Genomic DNA, 15,908 nt, shown 5'->3' on the forward strand with positions numbered 1-15,908 from the left:
ATTAAATGAGCCTTTTAAATTCCAAATAAAACAATCAATGGTGTTTAAACTTCAAAATATAAATAATAAAAAATTGAATTCTAAATTCTTTGATACTTTATACTTGTTTCTGAAAATTAAAATACATAAATATATTACAACTATTACACTATATAGACCAATAATTTTAACCATTTCCACATAAAAAAATATATCAAACTCTATATTTTCTACATCTCCCTATTGTAATCATGAATCCGAACTATCAAGACAAGACATCCCAAATGGCCCGCTTTACATAAAGATACGTGTCGTAAATATAGTGCCAACGAGTAGTCGTTTTTTAAAAAATGTTTTGATATCTTTGGTTTTTTTAATTAACATTTGTTTTTATATCTTCTTCCTGTTTTTCCTATTTCAATTATCTTTTTTTTTTCTATATCTATGCACTTGTAACTTTTATTTTATTAAAGTTTTATGCTATTTTATTGTGTTTTTATTTTTTAAATTATAATGTTTATTGAATAATAAAATATTAAGTAAAACATAATTGAGTAATGATTACAATTAGTTAAAATCACTACACTTGATTTTAAAAAGGTTTTAATGAATTCATTTTTTCTTACATGGCATCCAAATGGCATTTTAACTAAAAAATTATTTAAAACCACTACACATGGTCTAACGTGGCGGGGCGTTTTCCGTAACCACTACGAATACCCTTATAAATTCCGGTTCTGTTATCTCTTCGATTCAAATCCAGCCACGAACACAATAAAACATTAAAATTCAAAAATAATCATAAACTAACAAACAACCCTTCAAATTCTAAAATACATAACCAAAAACCACCAATCCACCGGAAACCATCACCACCACTCTCCTCCACCCAGTAACCCGGTAAGAACCCGACGGAGTCGACGACCTTGCCGTATCCGAACCCACACTTTTCCCTTTACCCTTCCCATCATCACCATCCGGACCATCAGCCACCAGAGCTACATCCGGCACCGCAACCGGCGCTGGAGCTGGCGCCGGTGGAGGTATATCAGTCCCAAATATCGCTTCCGGAAGTAACACTTTATTCACCTAATAAATCGCCACCGGGTCCTTAGCATGGACACTACTACTAACCACAGTATTTGTCCAACTCGACCCAATTCGAACCATACCCGAATCATCAGTAAAATTTAACGTATATGTTCCACCGGCCAACGTGTTAACGGGACCGGACCCACTAAGGTTTTTAAAATTGGATAAGGAATAATAATGTGGCAGGACATGAAAAAGACACAACTGTTTTAGTTGGTCCGCTGTAAGGCTGAGGGGTGTGGGGGGCGTGAGAGGGGGCGCGAGTGGGGGCTCCAGCCAATAATATTGTGACGTGTGGCAGAGAGAGAAACTTGATAAGATGGGTGTTGGTTGTGGTGCTCGCGCCCCGGGCCATGGTGTGGAGGGGCGCGAGAGGGGGCGCGAGCGGTTTTTTTTTTATTTTTTATAAATGTATTAAAAAAACGAATTATTATAAAAACTCATAAATTATTTAAAAAAACACAATAAAACATTTAATTCGAAACAGTTTGTTTCCCGCGAACCCATTCTGTTTCGAACGATCACAAAACACATGCAGCCATGAATAATAATAATAATAAAGCAACCTGATAAATCATAATTTTAAATTCTCTCTCACTCCAACCCCTTTAATATTATTATGATATTATCTCTCACCGACTGCTACCTACTGAATCATAGATCTCCGGCTACAATACCCAGTTCTCCGATCACCGGTCAGCCAGGTCAGTCACTTTTCCGGACAGTATTGCCAACATCATAAATTTTTTTTTTTTTAATAAACAAAGAGCCCAACGGCTCTATTTACGCATTCCCATGCCGTTCACGAGCGCTACCCCTCTTGCGCCTGCCTCTTTTTCCGCGCTCGCGCCCCTCTCGCGCCTCGGTGGTGTGGTGCTCGCGCCCCGGGGCGCGAGCGGCTGGCCTCACGCGCCCTTTCTCGCGCTCCACACCCCTCAGCCTAAGGTTTGAAAGTGATGGTTTTTTAAGGTTGGAAAAGGCTTTGTTTTTTGGTACAAAAAGTGTGATGCCTTCTTCGGTGTCATTGGCTTGAGTTTGTAGTGTTTCGATGAGTTTGGTGGACTCTAAGTAGTGTAAGAAGGTGGAGAATGGGCCCGCGACTGTTAGGATTTCGGTTAGGTTAACGTATTCGGATACTGGTTCAGGAGCAGGTGCAGGTGTGGGTGGAAGCGGTTCTTTGGTAGCTGGGGATGAAAGAGCTAGTACTAGGGTTGAACGGTATCCGGATTCCGATGTTGCACCATATCCTGCTTGAGCATATGCTAATGTGCAACATAAAAGCAAGAATGCACAAGTTGTAAAAATCTTGGTGTTCATCTTTGAGAGTGAATTGTTTCCAATTCCTGCAATATAATAATTTAATAAAACCCATGTCACATTTTTCATTTTTGAATCGGTTTAAGTCATGAGTTTTTACAACACAAAGTATTGATTTTTTTCTTTCAATTGTTTATCAAGTCCAACATATGGCTAGTGTTTCTAGAGTCGATTAAATCACTTTCGTTTGAATGGTATAAGAGCATCTCTAATGGTGCTGATGTTGTCACCGTTTTTGATTTCAAACGAAACCCTTGAACCAATGTCCATCATTGTTTGGATTGGCAAGCGGCTGCAAACTCTGTTGTGAGAGAGAGTAAAGAGAATGAGGTGATATCAATGTAAAGCTAGGTAAATGGATGGAGCGGCTTCACCATTGTAGATGCTCTAACACTGAACAGGACAGTATCAATGAGCCGGCCTGATTTCAATAACTTTTTATTTTTGAATGTTGTTTTTCTTTTTCTTTTTGTTTTTTATAATGACATTTACTGATTTATTATATAAATAATACTATATATTTTATTTAGTAAAGCCTTTTATTTTATTTGTACTATAAATAAATCTACATAAAGCATAAAATTGAATTCGTAATTTGTTTAAGTTGTTTATATATTTTTATTTTGAATCATATTATTCTTGTTTTTATAGTTACTTGGAATATAGCCATGATATATTGGTCTAGTGGTATGGTGTTCCTCTTTGATTCATGCTATTCCTTTTTTTATAGTCGTTTGGAATATTATCATGACATATTGGTTTAGTGGTATGATGTTCCTCTTACAAATGTGAGGTTATGGGCTCAATTCCTTGCAAATATGAATTTTGTTTTTTTTAAAACACCAAAATTACACATTCTGTTACACTTGCAAATATTTGAACCCACCACCTCATGCTTGTGAGTGAATACATCATACCACTAGACCAATAGATTATGAGTGCAAATATAAGGAAATGTAAAATTTTGTTGTTGAAAAAATAAACCGATTGATATATGTTAGTTTAACGCATTGACTATTTATGAAAGCATTACCTGCTAACATCGATTAACCATGTAATTTACTCTTGTTTATTATAGGAATCTTCTTGTGTATCAGGTTTGACCTTATATAAGATCTCAAGATTCTCAATTCAGTGTAGTTAAGTGTATTGTGCTTGTGTTACGTAAAATTACAGCAATACCCTCGACTTAACACATTTTTGGTAATGGTAATCTGAATGGTTCAAACCAACACTTGTTTCAAATGTGACCTATAATGATAACATGAATCCTGATGACCTTATTCAAAAGACTCAAAACCGATAATCAAATAATCATAATCAGTTTAAAATGGATAAAATTTAAGTCTAATAGTTTCAGATGCATAAAAGAAAGACGCTAAAATCGTTAAAATGTCAATCTGCAAATCCATTTGAAGAACACAAAGAGCCTACATTATGCAATGCAGTATATAAATGCATGATATAAAAGTTGGTCCAGATCAAAATGAAGCAAACATGATAATAGTTTGTGATAAAAGAGAGCATATGAGATAATTGAAAGGTAAAAACTGACCTTTTGGTTGAGGAATTTGAAGAGAGAACAAAAGTGAAGTGTGGAGATAATACACTGTAGACTGGAGTATATGTGTGTGTATGTATATATATAATGTTTTGTTAGTGTGGCAGGTGGGGTGGGGGCCGGGGGTAAGAGCTGGTGCAGGTTTACTAGATTAAAAGTTATATGTTTGTAGGCTCCAATTAGTGAAGAAAAATATCTTTCAATATTAACCGTTTACTTTCCAACGAATTATTAACATGACAATGAGTTGTTACAAATGTATGTGTTACTTTAACTATGTCATGTTGGTAATTTCCATCTTATTAGGCCCGTCACGTGTAGGTGACCGGGTTAGACATGTTAGGTCTATGGAATTCATTAATGATGTAATGGGTTTATATGGTTACAATTGGGCTTTATACTTGGGTTTTACTTGTTGGTCAAGTTAGGGTCTCCCTATAAATACATAGCCATGTTAGGGTTATGGTATTGTGAGATGGATTATTGTATTCAAGTTTTGTGCTAGTTTCTTGAGTATAATACGTGGGGTTTACCCTAAATATTGTGTGCTCGTTTGTGTTTCCGTTATCAATTCGTTCTTGAACTGGTATCAGAGCAGTCAAGCTCTTTTCCGGTGATAAAGCGCGTTTAATCAAAGTCGTGATCGACACGGAGTGGTTGAAGGACGGCATCAAGTTGTTGTGTTGAATCGGAATTATATTTTAATAAAAAAAGAGAATTTTGTTTGTGATCGGTCGAATAAAATTGCAAGTAGGTGCTAATAAAATAAGTTGAAGGCAAGCAGACGCGCAGCTCCTCTTAAGACTTTTGTTCACCGTTTGAATCAGATTCTTTTCTTGGTTCCTTAGTTCAAAAAGAAAAAGGGAAGTCAATTTTTATTATTTTTTTTTTATTTTTTTTTGCTGTGTGCAAACGAGGAAAAAAAAATAATAATAATAAGTTGGCTTTTTAGTATCTTTTTCTTGGTTCAACAATTGATTTGTTTTTGTGGTTAGAGTTTGACGAAGAACGATGGGTGATAAAGAAGCAATGAAGACGAGCGGGAACTCGAATGCGTTCCAAAGTCCCACGCTTATCTCTACCAATTACACAGTATGGGCTATTCGAATGAAGGTACTCTTGAACATGCATAAGGTTTGGGATACCATTGATCCGGGTGCAACCGACGATGATAAAAACAACATCGCGATTGCGTTGATTTATCAGTCGATCCCGGAAGCAACAATCATGCAAGTGGGTAATCTTGATTCGGCCAAGGAGATTTGGAACGTGATTAAGACGCGTAATCTGGGGGCTGATCGGGTTAAAGAGGCAAGATTGCAAACTCTTATGAATGAGTTTGATGGTATGAGGATGAAAGAGACGGAGACCATTGATGAGTTTGTGGCGAAACTCTCGTGTACGGCGTCGAAGGCGGCGAGTTTAGAAGAGATGATCGAGGAAACTAAGATGGTCAAGAAGTTCCTTTCAAGTCTATCCCGAAAAAAGTTTATTCAAATTGTTACATCTCTTGAACTAACCTTGGATCTCAAAATTGTTGGGTTTGAAGACGTGGTGGGACGTTTAAAAGCATACGAGGAGCGGATTCGGTGCATTCCGAAACGCAAGATAAGCTTATGTTTCAAAAGTCCGAATCCTTAAGTAGTCGGTACAATGATCGTGAGTCCACTCGAGGAGGTCGTGGACATGGGGGATGGCGTGGACAAGGTGGTCGTGTGTCGGGTCAAAACCGCGGTCATCAAGAAAACGCCATGAACCAGGAAAACCATGAACATAAGGGCAAAACCCGGGACCTCTCAAAGGTTCAATGTTATCAATGTGATGAGTTTGGACACTTTATCCATAAGTGTCCCAACCAAAAACAGAAAGTTCAAGGTGAAGCAAAGTTAGCTGAAGCATCCGAGACAAGGGATCCATCATTGTTTATGATTAAGAGTGTTCAGGAAACGGTGTTCTTGAATGAAAAGAAGGTTATACCTGGAAACTACGAGTCCAAAGATGGTGATGAATGGTATTTGGACAACGGCGGAGTAACCACATGACGGGTAACAAGTCTTTCTTTTCTGAACTTAACAATCGTGTCACGGGAAAGGTTAAGTTTGGTGATGACTCTTATGTTGATATAAGCGGTAAGGGGTCGATTTTATTTGAGGCTAAAAGTGGTGAACATCGTTTGCTTACGGATGTTTTTTTTATACCGAGTCTTCGAAGCAATATTATTAGTCTCGGTCGAGCCTCAGAACACGGGTGTGATATTCATATCAAAGATTACTACCTTACGATGCATGATCGGCAAGGTAGGTTGTTGATGATGGTGACCCGTTCCCCTAATCGGCTATACCGGATACAATTAAAGATTGGTAAACCGGTTTGTTTACTTAGCCGAATTGAAGAAACAAGTTGGTTATGGCATGCTAGGCTTGGTCACTTAAACTTTGAGTCAATAAAGTTAATGGCTAGGAGGTAGATGATTGAAGGAATGCGTGGCGTTACCCATGAAAACAAGTTATGTGAATCTTGTTTGGTCGGGAAGCAAACGAGGCAATCCTTTCCTAATTCGGCGGTGTTTAGGGTAACTCAAGCCCTAGAACTTGTGCACGGTGATTTGTGTGGACCGATTACCCCTCCAACAATAGCAGGTAACAGGTACGTGTTTGTTTTAATCGATGATTACTCATGATTTGTTTGGACGTGTTTGTTGAAGGCCAAAGATGAGGCGTTTGAAGCTTTCAAGAAGTTTAAGGAATTAGTTGAAAGTGATGTCGGGAAAAAGATCAAGACGTTTTGTACCGACCGAGGTGGTAAGTTTACCTCACATGAGTTCAACCAATTTTCTGACATGGAAGGCATTCGAAGACATCTAACGGCACCATACACACCTCAACAAAACGGGGTGGTTGAAAGACGGAACCGAACCTTATTGGAGATGACACGAAGTATGTTAAAAGCAATGAGTGTTCCGAATTACTTATGGGGTGAGGCAATCCGACATGCAACGTACATCGAGAATCGGATTCCTACTCACGCCCTAAAGGATAAAATGCCATACGAGATGTTAAAACAAAAGAAACTGAATATTGCTCATCTTAAAGTATTTGGTTATGTGGCGTATGCAAAGATAGTGGGCACTCACTTGAAGAAGCTCGACGAACGTTCAAGGAGTTTAGTGCATGTCGGAGTTGAGACCGGGTCCAAAGCTTACCGGTTGTTCGATCCGAATACCCAGAAGGTTGTGATAGCTCGTGATGTGGTTTTTGACGAGAAGAAGACGTGGGTTTGGTCTAATTCGGGTCAAACTAATGAAGAAACGGAGTTAGCACCGGGTTTATTTTGGGTATATTGGAATGGGGTTATTGATACCGGTGTTGGGCAAGTTGTAACCGAGCCTATGGGAAGCAACAACATTAGCGACGAAAATTCAGCATTGTCGCCAAATTCAGAAACAGAAACAGCAACAGCTTCTGTCGCTAATTCAGACAGCCCATCAGCACCTTTAGCGACAGATTCTGATACTCTGGTCGCTAATTCCAGCAACTCTGCAACCTCTTTAGCGACACCAACGGCAACTGGTTTAGCGACAGCAGCACTTGACGAACCAGAAATTAACCTACAAGATCTACACGTGTTCCGATCGCACCGGTTAAGTTCAATGATTATGTCCTATGTTCGGAAGTGGAGGACATTGAACTTTTTTTGTTAGAAGAAGGTGAACCAAGGAATTTTGGTGAAGCAAAATCCAAACCGGAATGGATAAAGGCTATGCAAACGGAACTTGAATCCATTAAAAGAAATGACATATGGAAGTTGACCGAGTTACCGATAGGGGCTAAAGCTATCGGATTGAAGTGGGTTTTCAAGGTGAAAAAAAAATGCAGATGGTTCGATTAATAAATATAAAGTAAGACTCGTGGCAAAGGGTTATGTGCAACAACCCGAAGTCGATTTTGACGAGGTCTTTGCTTCGGTGGCGAAACTTGAAACCGTACGTATGCTCATTGCCATTGCAGCTACTGAAGGATGGCAATTACATCATTTGGATGTAAAGTCATAATTTTTACATGGGGAGCTACAAGAAGAGGTCTATGTTTCTCAACCAGATGGGTTTGTTAAACCCGGGGAGGAAAACAAGGTCTACAAGCTAACCAAGGCTTTATACAATTTAAGACAAGCACCAAGGGCATGGAATACCAAGCTTGATGGTATTTTAACGGGTTTGAAATTTGTGAGGTGCTCAAAAGAACAAGCGGTGTATCAGAGATTGATTGGAACCGATATTATTATTGTCGGCGTGTTTGTCGATGATTTGGTCGTTACGGGTTCAAACAACGATCACATTAATCAGTTCAAACTTGCGATGTCCAAGAAGTTTGAAATGTCTGATTTGGGAATGCTCACTTACTATCTCGGAACCGAAGTCTCACAGTTGGAGAATGAGATTCAAATCCATCAAAGTGCTTATGCTCGACGGTTATTGAAAGAAGCCGGGATGGAGGATTGCTATCCTAAAAGTGTACCCATGGATCCTAATGTGAAATTGTCTAAAGCCGAGGATGATGTTGATGCAGATGCAACGGAGTACCGAAAGTTGGTTGGGTGTCTTCTTTACTTGTTAAACACTCGACCTGATCTGGCGTTTTTGGTTGGCATGGTTAGTAGATATATGCAAACTCCAAAGAAGTCTCACTTGGCAGTAATTAAACAAATTCTTTAGTTTATTCAAGGAACTGTTGGATGGGGGATCAGGTATAAACGAGGTGGATCAAAGGAGTTGATCGGGTACAGCGATAGTAGCCACAACATTGATGAAGATGATGGAAGAAGCACTACCGGTCATGTGTTTTATTATGGGGGAGCCCCGATTTCTTGGTGCTCACAAAAGCAATGCACCGTAGCACTTTCATCATGCGAGGCAGAGTACATAGCAGCGAGTTCAGCTGCGGGACAAGCTGAATGGTTAGGTGAACTATTGGCAGAATTGACCGGAAGGAAATTGCAAAAAGTGGTGTTAATGATTAATAACATATCGGCGATTGCCTTGGTTAAAAATCCTGTTTTTCATAGTCGGAGCAAGCACATAAAGTCCCGATTTCACTATATACGGGAGTGTGTGGAGCGGAATGAGTTAGCGGTGGAGCACATTAGTGGCAAGGAACAACGAGCTGACATTCTTACGAAAGCACTTGCGAGAATCAAGTTCGACGAGATGAGAAGATTGCTCGGTGTTGAAGATCTCCTAGTTTCGAGTCGGAAATTAGGGGGTGATTGTTGGTAATTTCCATCTTATTAGGCCCGTCACGTGTAGGTGACCGGGTTAGACATATTGGGCCTATGGAATTCATTAATGATGTAATGGGTTTATGGGATTATAATTGGGTTTTATATTTGAGCTTTACTTGTTGGTCAAGTTAGGGTCTCCCTATAAATACATAGCCATGTTAGGGTTATGGTATTGTGAGAGGGATTATTGTATTCAAGTTTTGTGCTAGTTTCTTGAGTATAATAATACGTGAGGTTTACCTTAAATATTATGTGCTCGTTTGTGTTTCCGTTATCAATTCGTTCTTGACGTCATACGGTTATGTAACCACATTATCATCCTGCTTTCGTAGAGTTTTTTTTAAATGAAACTGATTTAGTAAATAACACCTTATTTATGCTTTAGTAGTTTTACTATGTGGTACCCTTGTTCTTTTCACACGGATCAGCATGTTATAACAATAATGTAAATGTGAAATTTCCAATCTTTGCTCTCTACCCTACCACCATGTCCATAACATATATGATGGCATGCTGCCTTCCAAAATCTTGAAACAAATCATGTGTCATCAAGTTATGTGGGAAATAATGTTGTTTTAGATTTGGCTATCATAGAGAGCCCCTCAACATAGATCATCCATAGCAAAAGTATGAAACTTTTCAATTTTGGCATCAAACTTTCTTTTAACCTTTTGTACTAAGTGATTTCAATAAACAGTATATTCTAATATTGTGCAAGTGTTGTAATTAGATTATAAAAAAACCATACAAATTTATTTGAGCTGCTTAATAGGTTGAAGTTATGATTATCAATGTGTGATTATAATTCATTGCAGTGTTTTTAAAAACTACACGAAAATCCCTTGATCTTATATACAGGGACCCCCGAACTCCTTTATTAAGGCGAGGATGGACTCAACGAAGATGGAGATCATGAATGGAGATATGAACTAGGAAAATGAACCTTGTCATTTTATGAACGAGGAACGGAGGAACAGGGAGTATGATCTTTGGTATCATTGAATGAAAAAAAAATACTATATTTTACATTTTTTTTTCCAAATACACTGGAATTTCTTTTTAGTATGATCTTTTGTAACGTACAAACGTTAATAATAACATAACATAAAAAAATAGATATTGTTCGACTCTAGGAAAAATGTTTATATTATGATTCTCAAAAGTGTACTTTGTTTGTTTATTTTAACCCATCATGTTCAACTAAGTTGTCATTTTGTCACCTGTAGTTTCTATAAACCGTAAAGATGGATCCTCATATTTTTCACTGTGTTCTAATATAGTCCTTTATTTCACTAGATCATGTATATGTTTAGTACACATAATTTCTCCCGCCTTTTTATCATTTAAGCAATTAAAATAATTAGGAAGGCAATCAAGTATTTAAATTAGAAGATTAAATTAACAAAATATAAAAGTGGGCACGTGCAAATGCATTGAAGATTGGGGTCTAAAACATAAGTAATCAATTTTAAAGGTTAGTTAATACTTTCATTAAGAACAATAGAACATGCAGATCAGAAATGTGCAATATCAACCTTGTGTCAACTAAATATTTAAAGTAGTTGTTGGAAGATACTTAAATCGTATGATTTTATATATCAACCCATTTTTTTATGTCATAACCAAAATATTTATTTTAATTCAGAATTAACCCGAGTGAGAATAGTTTATATATCAGTTGAGACTTCAGTTTGTATTTCTATCATAATCCGGCTTCAGTTAAATTCGCTTAAAATCAGATTATATGATAGTTAGAAACATGAATGAGATAAGCAAAGGTTTGATTTCGGGTATGATCAATAAATGACCATTCAACACCGGATTATTGGTCCTATTTCCGGTCCTTGTTTCTTCTATATTTTTTGGTTTTGGTTCGTGTTTACAAATCCACTTATTTGAAAACTAAAAGCATTAACTTTACCTATGGCCATGGGTCAAGTTCAAAAATAATGTCAGACATGAACCCGAAACAAAACACTGTCAAGGGTGTAACAAACATGATGACATGTTTAACCAGAAAAAATATTTTATTTTTAGCAAAGTACAAGATACAGAACCTATTGCTCCATTATTTTCCCATTCAACTTAAGGTATCGCATAAAACACATTTTTTAAAAGTTTCATAAAACTAAACGGGTCAGCCTGTGAGCCTTGTAAGTTGGCCCCTTACACGACCCTGATAGCTAAACATGTTCACAGATGACTAAATTCGACCAAATTGATCTGGACTCGTAAACTCAACCTACAAATGCCGTGCTAAGCTTGTTTGGTATTAAAGGCCTTTTCTAACAGCAACCAGTATTATATCAGTCAGCACTCAGCCACTTAGCATAAACAACTTCTGATTGCGCACTATAAATACAAATGAGAAAAGAATTCAACAATTAAACCTCAAACAAAGGGAAAATTAAGAACCTCTAACCTTAATTTCACTCTTTATTGGTGATTAACTCGAGCACACAAACACGAAAAAAAAAAAAGAAGTCTTTCACTTATGGCTTCAACACAAGAATTGAACTTGCCTAGATATCATATCACACTAACAAATCAGAACCTCTTTTAAGGTTTTCTAACATTGTACTATGAAAAACACTCGCCTTTCGCCTACTCAGCATTGGCCCAATCCTTCCGGATATCAAAAGAATAACTGATCTCCAAGTAGCACTTGTTGTCATCATCCACAAACTGAAAAAATAGCATAAAAGATTTGATTATTAAAACGTCCCGGGTTTGGCTTCAAAAGTAAAAATGCATACAAACTATTACTTTGGTTTTAGCAGAATATGAGCCTCTTGCGAAATAACCAGAAGGAGTGGTCTCTTCGGGGGTCTCATACGTGTACGGTTCGAGCTGTGGACTAAATGTTCCAAGCATTTCTTTTATGTTATACACTGCAAACATAATGTAAATACAATTTGTCACCTATGAATCCAAATGCATAAAACTGGATCATGACCTGACCCGTTGGCTTACCTCTGACACCGGTTTTCCAAACATTGTTTGTGTATTTTAGGCCTGCAACAATGTTATGGCTGACTTGAAAGGAGAATTTGAGATGGTAATGACACCCTTCTTTCAGAGTAAACCAACGGCCCTCGGGTTTGCCATTTTCGGGTATGGGAAGAATAATATCGGATCTGCCCGGGGACACTATTGAAAGGCTAAGAATCTTCACATCCGGTTCCAGTGATTCTGAAAATTAAAAAAGAAAAAGGAAATTGTAACCATAGTTTTAATTATAGGAAATGTGCTAAACAGATTAGCTTGTTACAAAAATGGGCTAAATCCTAAATCCAATGGGTCATATTTCAAAATGTGCATTTTTTTACAACAAATTTATTTAAAAAAAAAAAAAAAAAAAAAAACCATAGTCTGGACAGAACAACTAATTATGGGCTAACTAAAATAGGCCCATAGAAGTAGCAGAGCCCACACAGCCTGAAACTAAAAGCCCAATAAATCTATAAGGCCCATAACATTATTCTTGGCAGCATTCATTGATTAATTCCATTAAAATGCATGCCTGTACATGCATTTATATTGATCACATTCTAGTACATGAATTATAGCATTTGACATTCAAACAACAATTTTAAATTTCTAAGATATTAAAAACACCTGTATATGCATTTATACTGAGCACATTCTAGTACATGAACTACATCATTTGACACATTCAAACAATATTTTAAATTCCAAAATATTAAAAAATAATAATAATACCTCCAACATTATTGATATCAACATTTCCAAGAAGTTGTTCCTTCCATTTTCTCAAGCTCTCATCATCCTAAACATCACAAACAACAATCAAAATCTGTAAAACCTAAAAAGAATTAAAATAAAAATAAAAATTGAATATAAAAACAAAAGTTCAAAAGCAGTTGTACCTTATCTTTCTCAAATTGTTCCTTGAGTGTACATTGAGGACCCAATTCAATCTTATTACCTTCTGCATCTTCACCATCATCCTCTGTTTCATACAAAGATGACTCACTCTCAACCCTCTTCATACTCCCATGGTTTTCTTTCTCTTCGCCACTCTCTTCAATTCCACTCTTCTCCCCTTCTTTATTTTCTTCAAACCCCATTTTGTGAAACCGCAATATCAACTCCTAAACCACATCAAAATTTTAACTTTCTCAAAAAATTACCATAAAAGGTCAAATCTTGAAGAACACCCAGATCAAGATTCAATCAATTGAGGTCAAGATTGATGGAAAATTGAAGAAAGAACAAAAGGGTGTGTTGTTTTGGGAATCTTGGAGGTGGGTTTTGTTGGGAATTCAGGAAAATGTAAAAAAAATGTGAAATTGGTAGGAAGGGAAAAGAATAAGAATGGAGGTTGGTTTTGAAATTGGAGTCTTTGTGTAGAAATTTTGGAGGGGTTGAATGGAGGAGAGTAAAGAGGGGTGTAATTGGGGTGATCCGAATTGCGTGTGTTTTTGGGAAGAGGATGGAGATGAAGGTCGTTACACGGCTAACTGGCTAAGGGCGTGTTTTGAATTGTGATTTACATCATACAAATGTACCTTTTTGTTTTCTTATTTTATTTTTTTTTAAACTCTGGCACTTTTTTTTTGTTTGTTTAGGTCGTCGTACTCTTTAATTTATAGAGTTATGTTGTTTTAACTATACTATCTTGTCTTAACTAGGTTCACGTTAGCTTGAGAGTTTGGCTTGACATTACCCTGGGAAACCATACCGTCGGTTGCTACTTGACAGTCATTGTGCCGTCACCGGAGCAGAACTCTTTGGCGTATCACACGTTGGAACGAAAACCCGAGTGGGTTCAAGATCCGAACTGAAAACTTTGCAAGGCATAACTCAAATATTTCATTACCAATATTCACCCAAAGTGACACTAGTGAAAATCAAACTTGAGTCTCTATTAGAGAACTCAGGCCTTTCTACCACTGGGTTATAAGTGTTTTTTAATTATAGAATTTGTTTTTCTTTATATTTTAGTATTATTTAATTAACTATAGATTTATTTTACGAATATATTTTAAGTCATGAAATATGTTTCCTGATTTTGTAAATGTCAATAATAACATTTTTGATGAGAGACGATTAACCTAATAACTTATTCACATGCTAAAAATGTGAAAACGCGATAGAATACAATTTTCCCTACTGAAGTTGGAGATTTTTCTTAATTTTTATTTATTAAGCAAACCGTAGTTGTCATCAACTAAGGTTTATTAGTTGCCAGCTTGTTGCATTCATTTTCAATAGTTATTGTATTTAATTTCTCAATAATTTTAGAGAAAACAGTTATTTTCTAATTTAAACTTAAAATTCATTCAATAATATTATGTTTTCTCCTAAAGAATGCGTGGGTGAATTGTTTAATCCGAATATAACCTATACTTTTTTGTATCTAAAATACATCAATCCTAACATGTAGACACACACACTTAAAAACGTGTAAGTCAAACCCAATTTATTTGACTCATTTATCTGAATGTGTAAACGAGTTGATATGTAGTAATCACTATTAGGATATGTGAAGGCTTAGAGATCATGGGCCCGGTTTTGGCCCATGATAGATTTCTTGGGGCCCAAGCTGAAAACCCTAATCTATTATCTCTCTCTCTCTCTCTCTCTCTATATATATATATATGCCAATGTGATGTAATTGTAATCTTTGCACCTAATCAATGAAATAACGTAGTTGCAGCCCGTGGATGTAGGTCCCCCACTGGGACCGAACCATGTAAAATTCTTGTGTCATGTTTATCGTTTATCATTTCTTTTCTGTTTACTGCGTGTATAAAAGTGTGTGCTTGTTCATGTGTTGTACCGCTGCGCCGCTTTGTTCCTAACAAAGTGGCATTAGAGCTTTGGCTCGTTGAGCACATGTGGTTGCACCGAGTACGATTCGCGGAAGGTTTTTGTGTTCGAAATCAGTTACTTGCTATTAGGGTTTCGGTTTAGGTTCGGTTTGAATATGATAAAACTATGAACAACTCTTGAAAATCGTTGGGTGGCCGAGGTCGCGTGGGCAGAAGTTATAATCGCTGGATGTTTGGTCTGAGAATAAGGCATAGAAACTGTCGGAAGCCTTGAAAATCGTCGACAAGTGTAGCGATTGGCCTGAACTTGTGGTGATCACCGGATTTTGTTTGCCACCTGTTTGTGACAGGAAGCCGACAAAGTCAAGTGGCCGGGAAGCCTTTTTGAGTGACGGCAGGTGGATTTAAAAGGTTGACTTGTTTTTTCAATTTTGACTAGATTGCTTTTGTGTTTGACCAATGAGGTACCATTATCAAAACCCTAGGTGGGCCACATCTTTTGATGGTCCTATCCACATTTTGTTTTAGGAGCTGGATAATGAGGATTCATGGGCTAGTTATCCATTTTTTATTTATGGGCTCAATGAAAGTGAATTATGGGCTATATTTACGTTGGCTGACTTCTATGGTTACTAGGCTGCCTTGGTCATATTTTGAGTTTGTTATTTCAAGTTCAGGTTTTAGCATTATTATCGCAATAATCATTTTAACCGGGATTTTGCGAAGATCGGTTGAGTTCGGGTTTAGATTTTTCTACAAGAGATAGTCTAAGGTAACTATTTACAGTTTATTTATAGTTACTTAATTTATCGGTTATTGCAGGAATAAATCGGTGTAATTTGACAATGCTCGGTAGAACAGCCGTCAAGTCAGGCCCGCACCAT

General features: G+C 37.1%; 2 protein-coding genes and 1 pseudogene across 2 annotated transcripts; 1 reads left to right on the forward strand and 2 right to left on the reverse strand.

Annotated features, from left to right (window-relative positions):
• Nucleotides 1-807: 807 nt before the first annotated feature.
• On the reverse strand, nt 808-2,457 carry LOC143557107 (fasciclin-like arabinogalactan protein 7 pseudogene; annotated as a pseudogene).
• Nucleotides 2,458-4,960: 2,503 nt separating this feature from the next.
• On the forward strand, nt 4,961-5,991 carry LOC143557108 (uncharacterized). The gene is made up of 2 exons (XM_077046260.1): nt 4,961-5,409; nt 5,499-5,991. Exons 1-2 carry the CDS (start codon nt 4,961-4,963, stop codon nt 5,989-5,991), a joined length of 942 nt encoding a protein of 313 aa, XP_076902375.1.
• Nucleotides 5,992-11,649: 5,658 nt separating this feature from the next.
• LOC143557098 (rho GDP-dissociation inhibitor 1-like) lies at nt 11,650-13,662 on the reverse strand. Its single transcript, XM_077046255.1, has 5 exons — nt 13,117-13,662; nt 12,950-13,016; nt 12,200-12,418; nt 11,993-12,117; nt 11,650-11,911 (listed from the first exon to the last, which is right to left on the reverse strand). Exons 1-5 carry the CDS (start codon nt 13,315-13,317, stop codon nt 11,831-11,833), a joined length of 693 nt encoding a protein of 230 aa, XP_076902370.1. The 5' UTR covers nt 13,318-13,662; the 3' UTR covers nt 11,650-11,830.
• Between the last annotated feature and the right edge of the window lie 2,246 nt (nt 13,663-15,908).

Source organism: Bidens hawaiensis, unplaced genomic scaffold (assembly GCF_021521415.1).
Source record: "Bidens hawaiensis isolate Kalapana, Puna unplaced genomic scaffold, B.hawaiensis_p1.1 tig00018812_1, whole genome shotgun sequence".
In the NCBI taxonomy this organism is placed as follows: domain Eukaryota; kingdom Viridiplantae; phylum Streptophyta; class Magnoliopsida; order Asterales; family Asteraceae; genus Bidens; species Bidens hawaiensis.